At 43.5% G+C, this 23465-nt stretch overlaps 1 protein-coding gene and 1 long non-coding RNA gene across 2 annotated transcripts in view; one reads left to right on the forward strand and one right to left on the reverse strand.

The window, feature by feature from the left end:
• CACNA1I (calcium voltage-gated channel subunit alpha1 I) overlaps nt 1-23465 on the forward strand; it is a 589793-nt gene that overhangs the window by 224781 nt on the left and 341547 nt on the right. Inside the window, exons 5-7 of the mRNA XM_040407395.1 lie at nt 1355-1670; nt 1832-1924; nt 9032-9338. Coding sequence (XP_040263329.1) covers nt 1355-1670; nt 1832-1924; nt 9032-9338 — 716 coding nt within the window. The remainder of the gene's footprint in view (nt 1-1354; nt 1671-1831; nt 1925-9031; nt 9339-23465) is intronic.
• LOC120978939 overlaps nt 1-23465 on the reverse strand; it is a 67339-nt gene that overhangs the window by 18670 nt on the left and 25204 nt on the right. Inside the window, exon 2 of the long non-coding RNA XR_005774212.1 lies at nt 4908-4994. This is a non-coding gene — a long non-coding RNA (uncharacterized LOC120978939). The remainder of the gene's footprint in view (nt 1-4907; nt 4995-23465) is intronic.

A 23465-nucleotide genomic window follows, 5' to 3' on the forward strand; every position in this document is an offset into this window, starting at 1 on the left:
TAGCACAGCCAGGAAGAAGTCTGATCTCTCTCTCCTCACAGAACATCTGCACTGAGGGGAGAGAGGAGCACAGCCCATGTCCTGGCTGTGTTATTAAATATAATGAATGTGATCTCCATGATAGGGTTATCATGGAGACCAATAGTAATGGTCCCTGATGGTTACTGTGCTGAAGGCAGATCTTCAGCACAGTGACCAGTGGGCATGTCTGCGCCATTTTTATTTATTTTTTATTCTATGAGGGAGGGGGGTTTCTGCCCTTTATTAAAACATTTTGGGGCTATATTGCCCTAATCAGGTCATAATTTATTAGTCTCTCTCCTTTCCTGAGGAGGGAGAACTACTGTAAGGGCAGCAGCCACCGCCATCTTTGCTAAGGTACTGGGGGGTGGGGTGAGGGTCGGGGAAAAGCTGTGGGACCCGATCCTCGCATCTGAGACTTTCTCCCTCTTCTCTTACATGAGAGGAAGAAGAAAGTTTACTGCGGGCAGGGAGCTTCTGTGCTTTTTTTTTATAGCGCTAGCTTGGGCTGAAGTGCCTCCGTAAAAAGGCGGCGCTCCAGCCGAAGGCCCCAAAGTGACCGCTGTAAAAACACCTATGGGTGATCCCTAAGGGGTTAAAGCATACCTTAGATTGCCCCTTACCAGAGTAAATAGAACTTGGCCGACATCTGGGGGAACTATTTCTCTTTATGGAGCGCACAGGAGCACCTTGTAGGTGTGAGGAGTCTTATAGACTAAGCAATGTTTCTCTGGGTTTCTGGGGAAAAGATATACAAATTAGCTTTCCTTCCTAAAGAGGAAACAAGCCAAGGATGCCTGCTAGGTATTAGGAATTTTAGAGACCATGCCTACTAGGTGCTTATGTGCTCTCCATAAGGAGAAATCTTCACATAAAGAATATTTCTTATATGGTCATACCTAGTAAAGGTTTCCCTATAAGAATATCTGTGAAACATGACATACAGTGAGCAATTTTCTAAAATAAAAAAATAAAAAGACAGGGAATGCAGATATACACTTTTAAATAAGCTTCTCAGAGATTCATGATGAACTGATATTTGGTCAGCATATTCATTGTATGACAACCCTTTATTACTATTAGTTTTTATAAATTTAAACCAATATGGCTGCACTTTCTTTATTCCTTTTGCAAATAACTGTATAAAAAAAATTCAAAATGTTATCACCTGCCCTTAACCACTAAGACAACAATTCTTAAATATGTCTATTGCATTTCTTTATTGCAATATTATCGTCATGTTGCTGTGTTTAGTATTTCAACATTTGGGTATACTTTGTCGTATTGATTATTATCCATCATAGTTGGACTATTTTCAATTTATGTCTTTCAGACAAGGTGATATCACGTTACCACCATATTACCAGCCTGAAGAAGATGATGAAATGCCATTTATCTGTTCATTATCTGGTGACAATGGAATCATGGGGTGTCATGAGATCCGACCACTTAGAGATCGGGGGCACGAATGCTGCTTGGATAAAGAGGACTATTATTACTACAACTCCATCCGACAGGAGTTTAATGTCAGCGGCATGTGTGTCAACTGGAATCAATACTACAATGTTTGTCGCACCAGCAACACCAATCCACACAAGGGCGCAATTAATTTTGATAACATTGGTTATGCTTGGATTGTCATATTCCAGGTGGAGTTTTGTCATTTACATTTTCAAGTGACTCCTATAAAATAATTTCCTACAAATAAAATGTGTTAATGACTATCACTGGGTCGTTACACATTCATTTAGTCATGTTTTTTTCTTCTTCTTTAAATAGTATACTTAAATTTCTGTTCTCTGTCTTACAGGTCATTACATTAGAGGGCTGGGTAGAGATCATGTATTATGTCATGGATGCACACTCCTTCTACAACTTTATCTACTTCATTCTCCTTATAATAGTAAGTAATAAACTAGAAAACTTTGCTATAAATTCTGAAATCAATAAGAGAACTTAAAAAAGGCAACATAAGCATGAATTAAACCTCAGGTTTTTAATAAGTATAATAACAAGAGACTGACAGATGCAGAGACAAAGTTCTGGTACAGTTGGAGTTTTTTTTCTGTTAGGTAAAACTGTCACATCTGCTCAGTGGGTTTTTGTACCTTCCCTAGACCAGTGTTTCCCAACTCTAGTCCTCATGACCCCTGCCATGTTATGCTTTCAGGATTTCTTTAGTATTGAGCAGGTGATATCATTATTGTCAGTGCATTGGGATACAATAGTTATCATGACCAGCAGGTGTACCCTGAGCACTGAAGTTGAGAAACACTGCTGTAGACAATTTCTTATCTGGGAGAGGTTGAACTAAGTGGCCCTGTTTATTTGCGTATCTTTTATATTGAACATCTATCGATTTATGGTGCCTTGAGTCATCGGACTGTGGAACAAATGAGGTCACCACGTGAGAATGATGATAATTCAATTATCTAAGACAGAGTGGCAAAAGGTCCCAGGTAAAAGTAATCTATTTAATAAGGGAATATGCTTAGGAGCCATACCCTATGTGTCTCCTCAGTTGCTGGTGTCCTAAATTAGGATGAGCAAACTGGTTCTACCGGTTTAGGATTTGGTCCAAACTTCTCAAAAAGTTCTTATTCAGACAAACTAAAATTTTTGTGATCAGAGAAAGAGCAAGACAGCCTAGTACACAAATATGTGCTTCTCAACAATATATGCATATGTATTGTCTAAGGGGTACTCTTTCTTATTATACTCTTTCTCTTCATACTCAATGGTATGCTGAGTATGCAGTATTGTAGATCAGGCAATGCCCCTTCTATGTCAAGTATGTGTGCACAGTATTGTAGTCCAGGCGATGCCCCTTTGGTTTTCTGGGAAATATATTCAAATTAGCTTTCCTAAACCTATCTGATACCTGTAGGTGTTAGACACAATAATTTGCATATTTTTACCCAGAGATCCAGAGGAGCATTGGCTAGTCTACAGTAGTTGTCATGTATATCAACTGGTCTCCATAATAGAAATAGTACCCACCCATTGGTCCCCCCTAAGGCTGTGCAACTAGAAATATTGCATGAACATTGTATCTCAGGCAACACTGCTCTTGGTTTCTAGGAAGAGTATGTACAAAGCATATATCTTAATTCAGCTGGAATGAGAAATGATTAGCATTCTTTTCTGTTTTTCAAGAAAAGCTAATTTGAATATATTTCCCAGAATGCCAAAGGTATGCAAATTAGCTTACCTGACAAGAAAAGAAACAGGGATATCCTATCTAAAGCCAGAAGAATTAAGATATGCGATTTGTGATATCATCTTCATGCTCATGCATGTTTTTTGGTCTGCCAAATGATAAAAAGCAACCTAAAGAGAACCCCACGAAGCAAGTCAACCAAGTAAAATAACTTTCTCTTAAGGCATTCTGGTTCTCTTGTCCATCTAGAAAGAGAATCAGCTTGCTTGTTTTATTGAGCTATGTATAAGTTTTGTGGGATGTCTTTCTGGTTCATCTGACATTAAACTAAAATTGTGAAATAAATAGGTGTTGTATTTTTTACTATACTGAGAAGTTTGCTCAGGTGAATAGGAAATAGCTATAATTATAGCTATCTTACTACATAGAGCAGCAATCTGAGTTCTGTATTATTTTCACATAGCAGTTTGGCAAAGATGCCTTCCTGCCTTTTAAACATGCTTGCGTAGCAAAGCTAGAAAAACAGATAAGCCTGCATCACATCTGCAAATATTTCTTTCAGGACAAAAGCCCTTACTCAGAGAAAAGCAGATGAGAACATTTCTAGTTGCAAGGCCTTAGGGGAACCTCTGAGTGGGTACTATTTCTATTATGGAGACCAGTTGATAAACGTGACAACTATTGTAGGGTAGACAATGCTCCTCTGGATTTCTGGTTGAAATATATGCAAATTATCATGTCTAACATCTGCCCGCATCAGATAGGATTAGGAAAGCTAATTTGAATATCTTTGCAAGCAACCAAAAGGGACATATCCTGGGCTACAATACTGCATACACGTACTCAGCGTACCATAATGAGAAAAAGTACCCCTGAGACACTGCTCATATCCAGTCCGAAACCAATCTTTATAGCCTAAATGTTCAGTTAAGGCCATCTTCAGGTTTATTTGGTTCATTGGGTTAAAAGTCACAGTGGTCCATCTGTTGACCCCACCCTTCAGTAGAAAGGCATGTAACATATTTCCCCAGTAGAAATTTGGCTCCAACATCTGCTGAAGTGTTCCTGGTGCTAATGTTTGAACTTAGATATTGAACTCAATAAAAATGTATTAGCTAAACATGACATATTTATGATAGCAAATGCATATATTATTGCAGAGGTCAAGTCTCTGCATAAATATTGTGTGCAACACATATCCCATAATCCAGTGTTTCTCAAGGTTCTTATAGGGGTCTTCTGGGCTCAGGATATTGATGGCCTATGTGCAGGAAATGCAATCAATATTATATTCTGGGGGTCAGATTCTCCATTCTCTTGCCAATCAGCTTTTTGAAGGGCTTTCAAAACTCATGCAAGTATTGTGGTCTCTTAATTTTTTACATGAGCCATCCAACTGCATGCAATTTACTTTGTAGTGACAGTGAAGGCTATTACAGCTATTCAAGTAAACAGAACAAAGTGGCAGTACCTTGCACCACTACAACTAAATACAGTATAAGTGAGACAGCACTCTGACGCACACTGACTCAGAGCATGTCACTTTTCAGATCCAGCAGTCGTTACAAATGCCAACCTTAGTCACGTGCACCAAATAGAGCTCAATAAAGGACCCCTGCATCCTTTGTGGCCAGAAACTACGCTATAAATTTAATATGTTTAATCTCTGAGATAAATGAAAAATGAAGCAACTGATTGTAAATCGCAAGTTGGAGTGCTCTCTCACTTTTGGAGTATTTGTAGTTATCTTGTCCTGACGGTGAGATGGAGACAGTAGATGATCACCCACCGTAAGTTAGTATGCTGTTGCCGCCTGGAAAAGAGGACAACTAATTAGATGGTGTGCAGGTAGATGGACAGTTATAAACAAAGAACAGGTCATAGTACAAACTCCATGGACCCTTCATATAGCTGGTTAGCAAGAGTGCTGAGTTGTATCCCCAAGCAATCTGATACTGAAGACCCCTCCCAAGGATAGGCCTTCAATATCTGGAACCCAGAAAACTCCTTTAAAGGGCGTCTGTCAGCAGATTTTACCTTTGAAACTGTCTGACCTGCTGCATATGTGCTTGGCAACTGACGGCATCTGTGTTGGTCCCATGTTCATATGTGCCCATGTTGCTAAGAAAAATATCATTTTAATATATGAAAATGAGCCCATAAGAGCAACGGGGTGTTGCTGTTACACCTAGAGGCTTAGCTCTCTTTGCAACCACCGCAACCTCACCATTTTGATTGACAGAGTCAGGCAGTGTAAATGTGACACCTGGCCCTGACTGTGCACTTCAGTATCCGATGCAGGCACAGTACAGGACAGAGGCTCGCAGTACTGAAGAGAACTGACAGTGAGCTTCTTTTCTGTAATGCACCTGTGCCATATACTGAAGCTCATGACACAGCTCAAGACTTTAGGAGAAGTCAGCATCAAGTGTGGTCACAGTTACACTGCCTGGCCCTGTCAATCAAAGCGGAGAGGGTGCAGTAGTTGCAGAAAGAGCAGAACCTCTAGATGTAATGGCAACGCCCCTGTAGGTCCTAGAGGTTCATTTGCAGTTATTAAAAAATAGTTTTTCTCAGCAATGCTGGCACCTATGAACAGGAGACCAACACATGCAGCAGGTCCTCAGTTTCATAAGTACAAATCTGCTGACAGATGCCCTTTAAGCCAAGTAGTCACTACTCAAAGAAATTACATCATATTACATAGATTATGATGATACACTGGGCTTCCTATTAAAAGCTCAGCAAGTATCTTTTAGTGATGTGACCCTTGTGCATCCGTACCATACCACAGGCTGACAAACTAGGCTTTAAATGAGGTAAACAATGTGTACCTCTACTACAGACTGGACTTGGAGGAGATGATATACTGTAACAAGTAGCAGGCAACAACTATGCTGTAATATCCAGCTGAGGAAATGAAATCTCTCCAAATTCACCAAAAAGCCTGTAAATGTTGTTTACTGATTCACATAAAGGATGCTTTCAAATGCTATATTGTAAAACAAAAGAAACCTAAACATAGCGGTGGGTGTAATTAGGAGCTTTTCCTGACCTCCTGTGCTTCCACATGCTGTGTGTTGCTGCAGAGGCGAACATCACTATCTTGTAGCTGTTTTAGTTACCTGCTATTTAGCTTCCTAACAGTTTGACTCTGCGGAGGCACCAAGCAGGCCCACACTAATGAGACCAAGAGAGGTCACTCAGCAGAGTAGCATGGTGTGTGCTTACATTCTGCAAAACTCTGAAATCGAGCTATAGACTGGGCGTACTGAGGCTGCTCTACACAGTAAGCCTATAAATACCATATGTGTTACTATATATTGTTTCAGGTGCATCAACTACTTCTCGGCTGCTGCGTCCATTACTTATGTTATAAGTAAAAACAAGAAGACACAACGGCAAAAATGGGCAAATTACCACAGAAATAAGATCAGTCTTTTGTATTTCTTTGGAGATCTCTACAGACTGAAGTTACAGATTATTTTATGATTAACAGGATTCAAGTTCTGTTTATATTCACTTTTTATCCACAATTCTAAGTCCTTGACCGGGTTGTCCAACAAAGGACATTTTTACCTAACAACAGGAAAAAACAGCCAAGTGCTGTGCCCATCAATCCCATAGACATTGAATGGAGCTGCACATGAATGACCATCGCTGTATTCAAAGTCTTCTTCACTGTGGTTGTGCACACATGAGGAATGAGGGTTTTGGGACCCCTGTCCTGGTGATTACTGGAAACCCCAGTGGTGGGACCTACAGTAATCAGACCTTTGGATAGGGGATAACTGTATTTTGTGGGACATTCTCTTTAACGCCTGGGAACGACCCATCGCACTGTCCATGTTATGCTTCCCGGTTCATGAATATAATGTCAGGACTGCCAGCATGACAATGTCCAATTCCTATTCGTCAGTCTTACAGACCTGTGACCACTTCAAGAGTATTGCAGACCTGTGACCACTTCACGAGCCATTGTAAAGGGCCTCTGCGTGGCACCATATTCTCCTCTAGAAGCAATGCTTTGTTAAGGAATGCCTCCATAATTTGCTACGCCATAGAACATGTCACAATTTTTTTTAATATTTCATGATATTTAAATTTCACAAACTAACAATTACTTTTTCTCATACAGCATATTTTTTCTGGCGAGAAGATTCTGTTTACACAGCACGATCTACTCTGCAGAAATGATTAGTTGGATATCCTTATCAGCTATGCTTTCACCCGATGAACAAGCTCATTTGCTCGTTCATCAGGTGATCAGCAGTACCTTATTGAGTTCTCAGGTACAAGCATTCCTGGGAAAGCTAATTCTTGATAATTGCCCTGATCATCAGCTCGTGTAAAGGGGCCCGAAGTGGATAGACTGGACCCCCAGTGTTTTGCTTCTATGAGCAGTGTTATGGATTAGTATGATCCTTGGCTTCCAAGTATTGTCGTTTACGTGTAGGCAGTGTCTCTCATCAAATTGATGTTAACTTCTTAGCTTTGCTCAGGCGTTTGGAATAGAGTAATCACTCTCTACACCTCATCTCTCAGTCACTTTTAACTGGATGTACATTTTAAAGATACTCATCTGTAAATAAGGAGACAAAGTACATTCGATTTTTAACAGGAGACATTAGGCAAAGCCATGTTTCTTTTGAAGGGACAGTCCCTCTTTTTGACCCAAGTCCCTCTGTCTCTCCTTGCTTCTTCAATGTCCCTCTTTTTGACCAGGGAAACAAATGTGCATTAATAAACTAAGGTGTAAGGTGTCTAAGGTGGTCATCCAATCACTGTCTGCAGCCATGATCTGCTTCAGCTACTTATTTTGATCTTTAACATAATGCGGTGTAAGTGACCCTCTTTGACCATCCAAAAAGTTGGGTGGTATGAAATTCTGTGTGCATGGAATAAGACACTATATGGCAGCTCATGGACTTGCTAGGGGTTCTTACTTTACCTTAGACGCAATACATTTAAGGATTGATACTTCTCTAAATACAGTAATGTATGTACTGGAGTAAGGAATCTGTGAGGAAAAGAAAAAGAAAACCTCTGTGTGCCTCCATATAAATTCCACGCTCACACAATGGACCCATAGCTAGCATTCAATGGGTGCAATAATATAGCTGCTTTCAATGTGGACATTATGTAGTAGAATATGGACAACAGGTCAAATGTAGTCATGTGACTAAAGGTTGGATCAAGTCAGTGGGCTATGAATTATGTGGACCTTCAGAAGGTCTTGAGTTATATATGCTTAATTTCAAAACCTCAGCCATGATCAATGCTTAAAGAAGAGAAACAAAGGGTTTTCTATGTGATTAAACAACTAAAAAGAACCTGCTTTAAAGGGAACCTGTCACCGGGATTTTGTGTATAGAGCTGAGGACATGGGTTGCTAAATGGCCGCTAGCACATCCGCAATATCCAGTCCCCATAGCTCTGTGTGCTTTTATTGTGGAAAAAAAACTATTTGATACATATACAAATTAACCTGAGATGTGTCCTGTCCCTGACTCATCTCACGTACAGGACACATCTCAGGTTAATTTGCATATGTATCAAATCTGTGTTTTTACACAATAAAAGCACACAGAGCTATGAGGACTGAATATTGCGGATGTGCTAGCGGCCATTTAGCAACCGATGTCCTCAGCTCTATACACAAAATCCCAGTGTCAGGTTCCCTTTAAGTAATTTGCTGTAACTATTATGATTGTTTCTGAAAGTAAAGCTATTAATCTATCCCTTCCCTGGACTTGGAAGTTTTTCAAATCCACATAAAAATTTGACTATGTCTGGTGTACACTAAGCTTCCAGTGGAATATTGTAATCTTGTTTTTCTCTCTACCACAGGTTGGATCGTTTTTCATGATCAATTTGTGCCTGGTTGTTATAGCCACTCAGTTCTCGGAGACGAAGCAAAGAGAACACCAGCTGATGCAGGAGCAGAGGGCTTTGTATTTATCCTCCAGCACAGTCGCTAGTTATGCCGAGCCAGGGGACTGTTATGAGGAGATCTTTCAATATGTCTGTCACATCCTCCGAAAGGCCAAGCGACGTACAGTCGGGCTTTACACCAGCCTTCAAAGCAGAAGACAGAGTCGGATTGAGCTCAACAGCGCTAAACTGGGTATCAATGGAAAAGAACAGCACCAACTGTGTAAGAATCTTATGGGAAATGCAGGAGAAATGGACGCACTCCTCCTAGATGCAGAAATCCAAATACTTAAAGGGATTGTCTGAGTTTAAAAAAATGGAAAAAGGCAGTGAAAATAATTAAAGAATGCTTACTCATGTTTCAAACTTCGCTGCTGCAGTGTCGCTGCTCCAATCCACTGGGATGAGCATTGGCTGATGCAGTGTCCACATACAGCATGTGACTGATGCAGCCAATCACTGGCCATAGCGGTATCATACTGTATATAGCAGACGTTATTGAATGGCTTCAGCGGTCATGTGCAGTATACAGGGCTTTTTTTCTCCAAGAAAAGGTGGTGGAACCCCCCCTCCCCTGGCCACGCCCCTACCCACCCATAGGACCGCCCCCTAAAACCGCCCCTTTATAGAACAGGGATGCAAGTAAAATTGCCAGTGACGGTCGTGACAGCCAGGCTGCCAGTGCCCGCGGCCGCCGCCGCCCTAGTCCAGTATAAAATGCCCCTATACAGAGCCCCCATATAAAATACCCCTTCTTTTTAGCCTCTGTAGATGTCCCTATAGTGCCACCCAATAATGTGCCAGTAATAAGTGCCCCAATAGATGCCCCCCAATCATGTACCAGTAAGATAGGCCCCCATAAATGCCCCCCAATCATGTGCCAGTAATAAGAGCCCCCCACCATCATGTGCCAGTAGCCTGAGTGCCCCCCTATCATGTGCCAGTAGCCCCCTATCATGTGCCAGTAGCCCCCCTATCAAGTGCCAGTAGCCCCCCTATCAAGTGCCAGTAGCCCCCCTGTAATGTGCCAGTAGCCCCCCTATCATGTGCCAGTAGCCCCCCTTATGTGCCAGTAGCCCCCCTTATGTGCCAGTAGCCCCCCTTATCCCTTATGTGCCAGTAGCCCCCCTTATGTGCCAGTAGCCAGTAACCCCCTTATGTGCCAGCAGCCCCCCTTATGTCTGTTCCAGCCCAGCAGCCCCCCTTATGTCTGTGCCAGCAGCCCCCCTTATGCGCCAGTAGCCAGTAGCCCCCCTTATGTGCCAGCAGCCCCCCTTATGTCTGTTCCAGCCCAGCAGCCCCCCTTATGTCTGTGTCAGCAGCCCTCCTTATGTTTGTGCCAGAAGCCCCCCTTATGTGCCAGCAGCCCCCCTTATGTGCCAGTAGCCAGTATCCCCCCTTATGTGCTAGCAGCCCCCCTTATGTCTGTGCCAGCCCAGCAGCCCCCCTTATGTCTGTGCCAACCCAGCAGCCTTCCTTATGTGCCAGGATTGTCATTTTTACATATAAAAAATTATAATAATAAACTTATACTTACCTCCTCCAGGATGCGATGCAGGCCTCTTCCGGCCTGTGTCCCTCGCTGGCTCAGGCGGCGCGATGACGTCATCGCGCCGCCTGCAGCGGCCTCTGATAGGCTGCCGGCCTAGTGCTGGCAGCCTATCAGAGGAACAGGGAGGGGACACACCTCTCCCTGCTCTGCCGCATTACAGACATTTGTATTGCCGTCCTGAGGACGACGATACAGATGAGATGACTTTGGAGATGAGTGAGCGCTTCCACAATGGAAGCGCAGCGCTCATCTCCTGCTGTGCCCTGCCAGCGCCCCCCTTCTGACATACAGTCAGCAGAAAATAGGTGGCGGAACGCCGTTCTGGGGCGTTCCGCCAGAAAAAATGGCCTGGCAGTATATGAGCATGTCACGGCTGCAGCCAAGAACATGACATCATAGATGTAGTGGTATGGAGAAGTAAAGCGGTGGCGCTGATGTGTGTATGAGTATGTCATGTAAGTGAGTATGTATTCTCTTATTATTTGAACCTTTCCATGCATTTTTCTTTTTAAATTCAGTCAACCCCTTTAACAAAGCCGAATTTAAAATTATTCGTATAGTAGTATTCATACTGTGGAGACAGAAAGAAGCAGATACTTTCTAATTGCACATTCAGCGAACAGAGACTCTAAACTATAGCTTTGTCACTTTAATTAGTTGATACAATATAGACTACTAATTGGTCTCTTCTTCAGGACAAATTGAAATACCGTAGATTATGTTTAGTGTTGAGCCAATTGAAGGATCCAAATTCGATCCGAATTTCAGGGATAATGTGATTCATAACGAAGCCGAATTTCCTTGTGTTTTGTGGTAACTAATCAATTTTCCCTGAAATGATGGGGGGGAAAAATTATACTCACCTGATCCATTTGAGAGCGAAGAGGCTGCTGCGGTCATCTTAATTCCCGTAATCACCGTTCCCCATCATTGAGCCAGCTACTCACAAAGAAATTCACTTCATGACGAAGTAATTCGTTACAAATCGAATTTCTTTGTGAAATTCAGCGAAGCAGCCATATCGAATTTTTGTCAACTTTGCTCTTCACTAATTATGTTAAATAAAACCTCTCACTGATCCTGACATGTCTGTTTTAGTAGCTGCATGCATTCCCCATGTAATAACAATTCTGGAGCATCTATTCATATCACTCTATGTTGTGCCATTCCTTTATTATTCCTGCTAGAAGTTATGAATGAATTTCTAGCAGTCTGCAGTAAGGGTACGGAGGGGTGGTAACCAGTTGGGGTGTGCACCTGCACAGTCTGGCTGTATCCAATCAGTGCTTCTATTTTCAGACTGTGCAGGTACACACCCCCAACTGGTTACCTCCCCTCTGTACCCTTACTGCAGACTGCTAGAAATGTATTCATAACTTCTAATAGAAATAGTAAAGGAATGGCACAACATAGAGCCATAAGAATAGAGGCTCCAGAATTGTTATTACATAGGAAATGCATAAAGATATTAAAACAGACAGGTCAGGAGTGGTGAAAGGTCCTCTTTAAATGCATCTGAAGGAGGGACTGATTAGTAACTGAAACATGTATTTTGTATTGTGTCAACTAAATGTCAGCTCAACATGTGAGTGTCCAATCCCTTACCATGCCATTAAGAAGAATCTGCGTGTCTCTCTCCACAACTGAATCACCTTAGAATCACCCAAGATCCTAGGCTGCAGTCTCACTCCCAAAGGCATATTTATCACAAAAGCTTGACAAAGTGTTCTGCCCATTTGCACAACAACAATAGATAGGTGCATTTCTGTATATGCCATAGATCTCAACATTTCTGGAGCAACCTGCACATGAAGTCCTCTTGCTTTTTTTTCTCCCCTACATGTAGCTCATGTAGTAGTATAGCAGTTGAGTTATGTGGCACAGCTCAATGTGATACCACACTTTCTCATGAAAGGTTTTCCTTAGCACTAGAAATGCTGTAATGATACATTTAGCTCTGCGTCATTTGCATATGCAAATATATGAGCAGAAAGAGGGCAAAAATTATTTATTGAAGTCTATATATATATATATATATATATATATATATATATATATATATATACTTAGGCACAATCAGACAGCTGCAATATAGCTGCAGCAACCAAGACCTATTCAATTCTAGTAAACAGATATTAGATCAACGTAGAACCTCTGTGGTTCTATGAATAGTGATATTATATATTAATGGGAACTCTAAATTACACCGCCGATCAGCTGAATAAATGATCCCACACAGTACAGTAGAGTTTATTGTGCCTGGTACTGCAGCTCACAGCAGCTCAGTACCATTCATTCTACTGGGACTGAGCTGCAATACTTTGCACACCACAGCCTAATGTGCAGCCTTCAGCACTGCATTCCTTAAAACCTCAGATGTGATATTATCCAGCTCATCTACAGAACCTTGTAACACACAGATTTGCTGCAGAACTTCTTTTGAAAAAAGCCACACAAGTTCAACCTTTTAAGTCTGCAGCCCCATCAGCTCCGCAGGTCCCGGATCTCCCTGCTTCAACATCCGGTTTGAAGTGACTCATAGGACCCCTGCAGCCAATGACTGGCCACAGCAGTGATATGTCACCCATGAGGCTTGTAAAACAGTTACGTACCACATAGTTGTCAAGTCACTGCTGTGGCCAGTCATTGTCTGCAAAACTGGATGTTGAGGTAGGGAGACCCGGGACCTGCAGAGCCAACAGGGCAGCCATGAGCTTGAATCCAGCTGCAGGGTTCAGGTAAATATGATTATTACCATGGATCTGGCCAAATTAGGGGGTCTGAAGAAGCCCTTTAAGGACTCCAATTTCTCAGGAATAAGTCAATGCAACATCTCGTCATGCTAGCATACTGTAACCCTTGACAGGCTGCAACTGACAACAAAACCACTGGTTGGCCACACAGACACATAGAGGATAGACATCTCATGATACAGTATTGCAAAATCATGATTATTTTTTAAAGCTGGTTATTTCACCTCATACACCTCAGACTCAGGATATCTTGAGCCTAGAGGAAAGGTAAGGAAGGATACATCTGTACACCTCTAAGACTCCCTAGTGAAGGAAAGATAGTCTTTATTTATTTGTGTTGCTCATATAGCAGCAACATTTTCTGCAGTGCTGTACAGAGTCCTTCAATTGGTGCTTAATATCTCATTTACCTGTCTCAGAGACGTACACACAGGAGGACCAATTACATTTGTACTGTATTAGGAAACTGGAATACCCCCAAGAAAACCAAGCAAACATAGAAAGAGCACTCAAAATCCATAAAGATGTTATTCTTACTTGATTTGTAACCCAGGACTGCAACACAGTGCTAACCACTGAGCCACCATGCTGCACTTGTGTACCTAATAATCCAGCAGTTCTGGATTTCCATACAATAAGCAACTAGGACATAAGGTCCTCCTCCCCACTGGTGATTTGCAGAAAAAGCTTATGGAATAGCTCCTTTAGTCTACTTAGACTAATTCTAAAGTTAATGAGTCTTAAGGCTCATGCACACGAACTTGAATGAATTTCTTTCCATGTCTGTTCAGTTTTTTTTTGCGGACTGTATGCGGAACCATTCACTTCAATGGGTCCGCAAAATAAACGGAAGTTAGGCCACCTGCACACGAATGTGTGCGCCCCGTGGTCATGCTGCGACCACGGGGCGCATACCGTCTGTGGGACATTCACTTTAATGGGTCCACGATCCGGCCGTTCCGCAAAAAGTTAGGAGATGTTCTATCTTTTTGCGGAACGGAAGTATGGGAGGAAACCCCACGGAAGCACTCCGTAGTGCTCCCGTAGGGTTCCGTTCCGTGCTTCCGTTCCGCATCTCCGGATTTACGGACCCATTGAAGTGAATGGGTCCGCATCCTTGATGCGGAATTGCCACGGAATGGCGCCCGTGTATTGCAGATCCGCAAATGTGGTCCGCAATACGGCAACGGGAAGCACACGTTCATGTGTAGGAGGCCTTACTCTGTGTGCATTCTGTTTCCGTATGTCCGAATTTCCATTCTGCCAAAAAATAGAACATGTCCTATAATTGTCCACATTACGGACAAGGATAGTACTGTTCTATTAGGGGCCAGCAAAATACGGAATGCACACGGATGTCATCCGTATTTTTTGCGGAACCGTTTTTTGCAGACCGCAAAATACATACGGTCTTGTGCATGAGCCCTTAACTAGAAAAGTCTTTATGGGAACAATCACATACAACATTTGCAAAAATGTCTGTGACTCTTCAATTCATTTGAATGGAATTTGCAAAAATCCATGTGGTTGCTGCATTCAGATGAATGGAATGGAACAAAACTGCTGCATGCAGATGTAGACTTACAGGGTAGTTGCTATGCATTGCGCTGTAACTGGCGTCTTTGGCGTTTTCTGTTCACTCATAAAATGCCATAGAAGCTTCTTGTGTTTTTTTACCACATATGGTTTTTATGGCTTTTTTACCCTTTTTTTTCTAAATTACAGTATGTGAGAAATTTCCCCCCGCATTTTTTCCCTAAAGAGAAGATGTCAAAACGCCAGAAGAAAAAAAAAGAGCTTTAACAATCAGTTTAAAAAAAAATAAAAACAGAGACAGATAAAATGTAATCTAATTAACAACAAACAAAAAAATAATACTTGGATATCCTGCATTTCATATTTCCCATAGACTTTCAGTTAACATCTTGGACAGGGCATTTATACTGCAAAAAATGCACCAAAAAAGGCAGCTGCAAATACCATAAAAAAATACAAACAAGAGAGAAAAATGCCACTGAAAATGCAAAAGTGTACAAAAATGCCACTAAAAACCCATGTATCAATACAGCTCCCAAACACTAGCAGAGGTTTATAAAACATGTTGCGTGATTTAGAACTGCCACTAAATGTGATATTTTACTACTAGGAACATCTTAAATGTGCATTGCCTTGCCAAGTTCAACATCACCATCTGTTAATTATAATCAGAGCATTAAGACGTAAAATATAATAAACATGAAAAAGAGGCTTTAAACTTAGATGACAGCCAGGGCAGTAGCGAGAAGGAATGGTTTAGTATGAACCACATTAATTCTGCTGTGTGCCACAATACTTTGCATTCAATTACAGATTATCATTTTATTGTGTCATATTATCATATGTCTCAATGAATTACATTTAAAATTTAGATTATTGCATAATCAGAACTTTGTAACAGGTTGTCAATTCCTGAGAAAAAAAGATGGCAGAACTTAACCCTAGTATCTTCACGATAATAAGCTATGCCATGCTTGTTGCCAGTTGTGTTAAAGGACATCTGTCATCAGATTTGTACCTATGAATGTGACTGAACTGTTACATGTGCACTTGGCAGATGAAGGCATCCGTGTTGGTCCCATGTTCATATGTGCCCGCATTGCTGAGAAAACTGATGTTTTATTATATATAAATGAGCCTCTAGGAGCAACGGGGGCGTTGTCATTACTCCTAGAGGCTCTGCTCTCTCTGCAACTGCTATGCTCTCTCTCTCCACTTTGATTACCTTTAGGAGAAGGGTGTGACCACGTTTACACTGCCTGACCCTGTCAATCAAAGTGCAGAGGGTGCGGCAGTTGCAGAGAGAGCAAAGCCTCTAGGTGCAAATTTGCATATATTAAAACATCATTTTTCTCACCCCACAGGGTGCAGTATAGCACCCCACAGTATACTATACAGGAGAGAAGAGCGAATTTCTAAAAAATTTGATTTGGTCAGTTTGCCGAATTTTCCAAAAAGATTTCATTCGATCTGAATTTATTTGTGGCAAATCTCGTTAAAAAACGAGCCTGTATAACACTGTGGCCTGCAGAAACATGCATAGGGAGTCTGCTGTGGTAGTGAAACAATACTGTGAGTCAGTATGACACGGAGATGACAGGCGTTGCTCTTAGGCCTCTTGCACACGACCGTATGGCTTTTTCAGTATTTTGCGGTTCGTAAAAAACGGATCCGCAGAAAATACGTCCGCGTGCATTCCGTTTTTTGCAGAACGGAACAGCTGGCCCTTGATAGAACAGTACTATCCACATCCGTTATGTGGACAATAATAGGACATGTTTTATCTTTGAATGGAACGGAAAAACTGAATATTTGCATGTCTTCTGTGTTTTGTACCCACTCCTGCTTTTGGCTACCAAATGATAAGCCAATTATGATGCAAAATAAGGACCATGTCATACAGGCCTTACAGCTGCTATATAGATAGGATCCGTTGTGTGTCTCATTTTTCATTCCTTCTGAAAGATCAGAAGAAAGGTCAAATAAATGGTGATGTCAACCAGGTCAAAAAGAAAAATAGTGGGCCAGTCATGGATTGGGGAGGGTGGGAACAGCATGAGAAGTCCACAGAGTGGCCTAGTGACAGAGTGGTGAGGTAGCAGCAGCATGAGGAGACCATAGAGTGGTGAGGTGGCAGCAGCATGAGGAGACCACAGAGTGGTAAGGTGGCAGCAGCATGAGGAGACCACAGAGTGGTCCAAATGACAGAGTGTTGAGGTGGCAGCAGCATTAAGAGACCACAGAATGGCCCAGTGACAGAGTGTTGAGTTGGCAGAAGCATGAAGAGACCACAGCGTGGCCCAATGACAGAGTGTTGAGGTAGCAGCAGCATAAGGAGAGCACAGAGTGGTGAGGTGGCAGCAGCACCATGAGGACACCACAGAGTTGCCCACTGACTGGCAGCAGCATGAGAAGACCACAGATTGGCCCAATGACAGTGTGTTGAGGCTGCAGAAGCTTAAGGAGACCACAGAGTGTTGAGGTAGCAGCAGCATGAGCAGACCACAGAGTGGTGAGGTGGCAGCAGCATGAGGAGACCACAGAGTGGCCCAATGATATAGTGGTGAGGTGGCAGCAGCATGAGGAGACCACAGAGTTGCCCACTGACATAGTGGTGAGCTGGCAGCAGCATGAGAAGACCACAGATTGGCCCAATGACAGTGTGTTGAGGGTGCAGCAGCTTGAGGAGACCACAGAGTGTTGAGGTAGCAGCAGCATGAGGAGACCACAGAGTGGTGAGGTGGCAGAAGCATGAGGAGACCACAGAGTGGCCCAATGACATAGTGGTGAGGTGGCAGCAGCAGCATGAGGAGACCACAGAGTGGCCCAATGACATAGTGGTGAGGAGGCAGCAACATGAGGAGACCACAGAGTGGGGAGGTGGGAGGCAATACCAGTACCAGCTGAAGATGGTGGGTGGCAGTAGGAGCACCTGGCAGCAGGTGTGTGGCGTCAGGCAAGGGTCAGCATCAGAATAGTAGCTGAAGCAGGTAGCCAGAAGAAACAGGTCTCTTTTGACAAAGTTTAGAGTAGGTGTGGCACCATGGATGATCTAGTCTGATGCATCAAGCACTGGTGTGTGGAAATCCTGGCTGATCCATGCCTGATTCATCTTTACAAAGGTCAGTTTCTCCACATTTTGGGTGGACAGACGAGTTCTCCTTTGGGGTAACTATGACCCCTTCCGCACTAAACCCCCTTTCTAATGCTACACTGCTGGCCGGGTAGGAAAGCTTGTCCAGAGAAAACTCATCCAGTTGCGGCCACAAATTGAGTTTGGCTGCCCAGTAGTCCAGTGGATCTTCTATGTTGGTGGCAGGGTGTAGTCCAAGTATGCCACAACCTGCTGGTCCTGGTCAGGTCCTGCTGCTGTTGGTGAGTAGTTTCTTCAGTAAGTGGCTGAAGAAAACTGAAAATGACGTTATTTATCCCGTTCGCCCAGGCAGACGAGGTGCAGAACAGCGTGACACCTTCGTGCCCTGCACATGTGGTATGCTGGAGGGGCACTGTGAATTGTCCCTGCAGTGGAGGCTGAGGACACGGTGGAGGATGAGGAGGCAGAGGCGGACATTGTCGTAGGACCAATGGCGTGAAAACGTGGAGGCAGAAGCAGTGTCACCTGGCCAAGTTGCTGGTGTGGCTGTGCAGGAACCACATTCAATCAGTGTGCCGTAAAGAACATGTATTGTCCCTGACCGTAGTTACAGCTCCACACGTCTGCACTGCCGTGCACTTTGGCAGACACCGACAGGCTCAAGGACTGGCCAACCTTCTGTTCTACATACGAGTACAGAGCTGGTACTGCCTTTTCGGAAAATAAATTACGGCTTGGGACTCTCCACCTCAGCTCGGCACAAGCAATCAGTTCTCTGAAAGGTGCAGAGTCCACCACTTGGAGGGACTGCAGCGCTAGCAACTTGGCCAGGAGCACATTCAGCTTCTGCGCCGTTGGATGAGTGCACGCATGCTGTTGTCTCTTGGCAATCGCTTCGGTGACCGATTACTGACGGAATGACTGACAAGGAGTAGGAGGAGGAGCAGGAGAATCAGGACCAGCAGATGATGGGAAGGACAGACAGTTCCCTTCGGCTGAGGTGGTGGAGCCTTGACTGCCTGAAATCAGGTGCGTGCCACTGGGTGATGCAGTGGTTGTGCGGCAGGCTGGACCACCACATTGGAGCCACTGTTCTCCCATGCCACTTAATGGTGTCGCTGCATATGTTGACGCAGGGCCGTAGTGCCAACATTGGCACCCTGGTTACATTTCACCTTCTGCCCACAGATTCTACAAATGGCCATGTTCACCTCCTCCGGCGGCTTAACAGAAAACTGCCACACCGTAGGTGATTTTACCCCCCACAAACCGCACTGACTGACTGCTACCACCACTGCTTCCGTGAATCCCTGCACCACCGCTTTCCAGGCAGGAAGGCTCCAGCAAAGCCGGGGGTCTACCCCGAGCACGTTTGGCTCCCGACCTCCCACTGCTGCCACCCTGCTGACTCCCGGCCACGCTAGAGATTTGCACGGGCAAGCTGACACCCTCTTTTCCCGATGATGATGAAGCCCCTAATTCACCTGGCTCCCAAGTGCGATCAGCTACATCATCATCGAGTACTGTCTACACGTCACTAATATCCTCCTCAACAGTCTCTGGGTCAGGAGGCTGACCGCTCGCAACACCAGCTCCAACGCCACTCTCCTTATCATTACTTGCCCGCCTACCAGAGGAAGCGGCACATCTTGGCTGGCCAATAGCTGCTGACCGTCCTCTAGTAGCTCATCCTTATTGTATAGTGGAGCTGAGCCCATAGCATATAATGCTTCACTGCCTGAGGGAACAGAAAAGGACAGAGGCATGTTGAGGACAGGTGAGGGCACAGGGTCTGCTTCCGGGCCATGCCAACTAAGGGTTGTGTCTGACGAACCCACCTACTCTTGGCTGATGTCACTTGGGACGAAGTGGATGACCGAGTCAACCATTCAAGAACCGCTGGGTTGCTGGTCAAGACACTACCGCTAGATGACACCGGGAGCTCAGGCCTCTCGCTGCGACTCCTGCTGCCATGCCCCCTTACTCTGCTGTGACCTGTGTCTTAAACAGAAAAATTTAGGCCTCTGCCACTCCCCTGTGCAGGGCATAGCACTTCTCTGTATGACATACTGTTAGATCAAATAAATAAAAAGGAAATTAAAACACCCCAAAAAAGTCTGTAATTGTCTCACTTCACCAGACAATGGCTAATAAGCCCTTTTTCCCTCACTAATACATGCCAAAACGTGCTTTAGAGCATATAACTGCACCGCTGAATGGCAAATAGGCCCTTATTTATTTCCACTTATACATGCCACAAAAGGTTTTAGAACATATAACTTCACTACTGAATGGTAAATAGGCCCTTATTTTTGTCCACTTATACACGCCACAAAAGGGTTTAGAACATATAAATGCACCGCTGAACAGCAAATAATATATATTTTTTTGCCACTAATACACGTCAAAAAAGGGCTTCAGAACATATAACTGCACTGCTGAATGGCAAATATATATTTGTTTGCCACTAATACACTCAAAAAAAAGCTATAATTTTCTCACTTCACCACACAATGGCAAATAATTTTTTTTGTGTCACTAATACACGCAAAAAAGGGCTTTAGAACATAGAACTGCACCGCTGAACGGCAAATATATATTTTTCTACCACTAATACATGCCAAAACGGGTTTTAGAACATATAACTGCACCGCTGAATGGCAAATAGGCCCTTATTTTTTTCCACTTGCCACAAAAGGCTTTAAAACATATAACTGCTCTGCTGAACTGCAAATAATATATTTTTTTTTGCCACTAATACATGCAAAAAAGGGATTTAGAACATATAACTGCAACGCTGAATGGCAAATATATATTTTTTTGCTACTAATACATGCCAAAAAGGGCATTAGAACATATAACTGCACCGCTGAAAGGCAAATAATATATATATTTTTTGTCACTAATAGATGCCAAAAAGGGCTTTAGAACATATAACTGCAACGCTGAACGGCAAATAATATATATTTTTTTGCCACTAATACATGCCAAAAGGGCTTTAGAACATATAGCTGCAACGCTGAACAGCAAATAATATATATTTTTTTGTCACTAATAGTGATGGACGAACATCGGCACAGGACGATTCGTGAATGCGATCGCACGAACGCGATCAAATGTTTGCGAACCACAAGTACGCGGCGGGCCACATTCACTTTAATGGCAGGCGAACCTAAAAAAAAATTCAGGTCATATTTGTAGCGGCCAAATACTTACTAGAAGTGCACAAATCGTCCCACAACATGGACAGTGACATACGGTACCAGAGGGGGATCAATGGCAAAAATTCCCACAAAAAATATGTATTTTAATCAGGGGCCATTTTTATGCGTCTTAAAGGGAAACTCTCAAAAATGTGCCCTGCTGGAGCCTAGAACCATTTTATTTTAGACCACGGATGTACAGGCCCCAAACATTAGGCATTCACCAGACAGAAAACATCAAGTGATTATGTGGCTGGAGGTATATTAGATGGTCATTGGATATCAATTTTACTGCAGGCCAGTGGACTACAGGCCCCAAACATTAGGCATTCACCGGACAGAAAACATCAAGTGATTATGTGGCTGGAGGTATATTAGACGGTCATTGAATATCAATTTTACTGCAGGCCAGTGGACTACAGGCACCAAAAATTATTCATTCACCGTACAGAAAAGAACAATTGATAATGTGGCTAAAGGTTCATTAGGCGGTCACCGTATAACAATTTTACTGTTGGCCAGTTAGATTATAGGCCCCAAAAATTATGCATTCATCGTACAAAAAAGATCAAGTGATTATGTGGCTGGAGGCATATTAGACGGTCGATGGATATCAATTTTACTGCGGGCCAGTCGACTACAGGTCCCAAAAATTATTCATTCACCGTCCAGAAAAGAACAATTGATAATGTGGCTGGAGGTACATTAGGCAGTCACCGTATAACAATTTTACTGCTGGCCAGTTAGATTACAGGCCCCAAAAATTATGCATTCACCGTACATAAAAGATCAAGTGATTATGTGGCTGGAGGTATATTAGACGGTCAATGGATATCAATTTTACTGCAGGCCAGTGGACTACAGGCCACACAAATGATTCATTCACCGGACAGAAAACTTCAAGTGATTATGTGGCTGGAGGTATATTAGACGGTCATTGAATATCAATTTTACTGCAGGCCGGTGGAGTACAGGCCTTAAAAAATATTCATACACCGTACAGAAAAGAAGAATTGATAATGTGGCTGGAGGTACATTAGGCGGTCACCGTATAACAATTTTACTGTTGGCCAGTTAGATTACAGGCCCCAAAAATTATACATTCACCGTACAGAAAAGAACAAGTGATTATGTGGCTGGAGGTACATTAGGTGGCTGTTGATGGGTTGGCTGCAAGAATGTGTAAGATCTTCTAAAATGATCAGAGGTTTTCCTGGCCTGCCGCAAGACGTCCTAGACCCCGGGGTATTTGTCAATGAATCACTTCACGACTAAGTTCAGGATGTGTGCCATGCACGTGTGTCATTTTGCCCTGTTTCTGCGCGCTCAGCATATTGGCACCGTTGTCGCACACCACTTTACCAACTGTCAAATTGAGCGGGGTTAGTCACTGATCGGCCTGTGACCGCAGAGCTGAAAAAAGTGCAGGACCGGTGTGGCTCTTGGCTTCCAGGCACAACAGCTGCAGCACAGCATGGCAACGACTCATCTGGCACGTCGAAAAGGTTCTGGGGAGCTTGTGGGGTGCAGCGGAAGAGGCGGTAGCAGTGGAAAAGGAGGAGTCAGCCGAGGAGAAGACGGAGGATAGAGTAGGAGGAGGAGAAGAAGAGGCAGGCCTGCATGCAATCCGTGGAGGTAACAACCAATTCACATGGGTGCCACGGGTTGCATGCTTGACAGCCCTCAGAAGGTTCACCCAGTGGGCAGTATAAGTTATGTACCTTCCCTGTCCGTGTTTACTAGACCACGTGTCTGTGGTCAGATGTATCTTGGCATCGACACTGTGTGCCAGAGATACATTCACTTGCCGCTGAACATGGCCATATAGCTCTGGGATGTCCTTCTGGGAAAAATATTTCCTTCCGGAGACCTTACATTGGGGTGTGGCTATGGCCACAAATTTTCTAAAGGCCTCCGAGTCCACTAGTTTATATGACAGTAGTTGGTGGGCTAGCAGTTCCGACAAGCCGTCGGTCAGCCGTTGGGCAAGAGGGTTATCCGGAGTCATTAACTTTTTACGTTCGAACATTTGGGCCACGGAAGCCTGACTTTTGCCAGAAGAACGCGACAAGGGCACTGTGGAAGGTGGAGTGGAGGACAAATGGGAGGAGAGAGGAGAAGGAGAAGAGGCAGGAGTGCCGGAAATGTGGCTTTGTGGGTTCTGACGGTGTTGCTCCCACTGGGCTCAGTGATGGGAGGCCAGGTGCCTTCT

Source organism: Bufo bufo, chromosome 9, assembly GCF_905171765.1.
Source record: "Bufo bufo chromosome 9, aBufBuf1.1, whole genome shotgun sequence".
Classification (NCBI taxonomy): domain Eukaryota; kingdom Metazoa; phylum Chordata; class Amphibia; order Anura; family Bufonidae; genus Bufo; species Bufo bufo.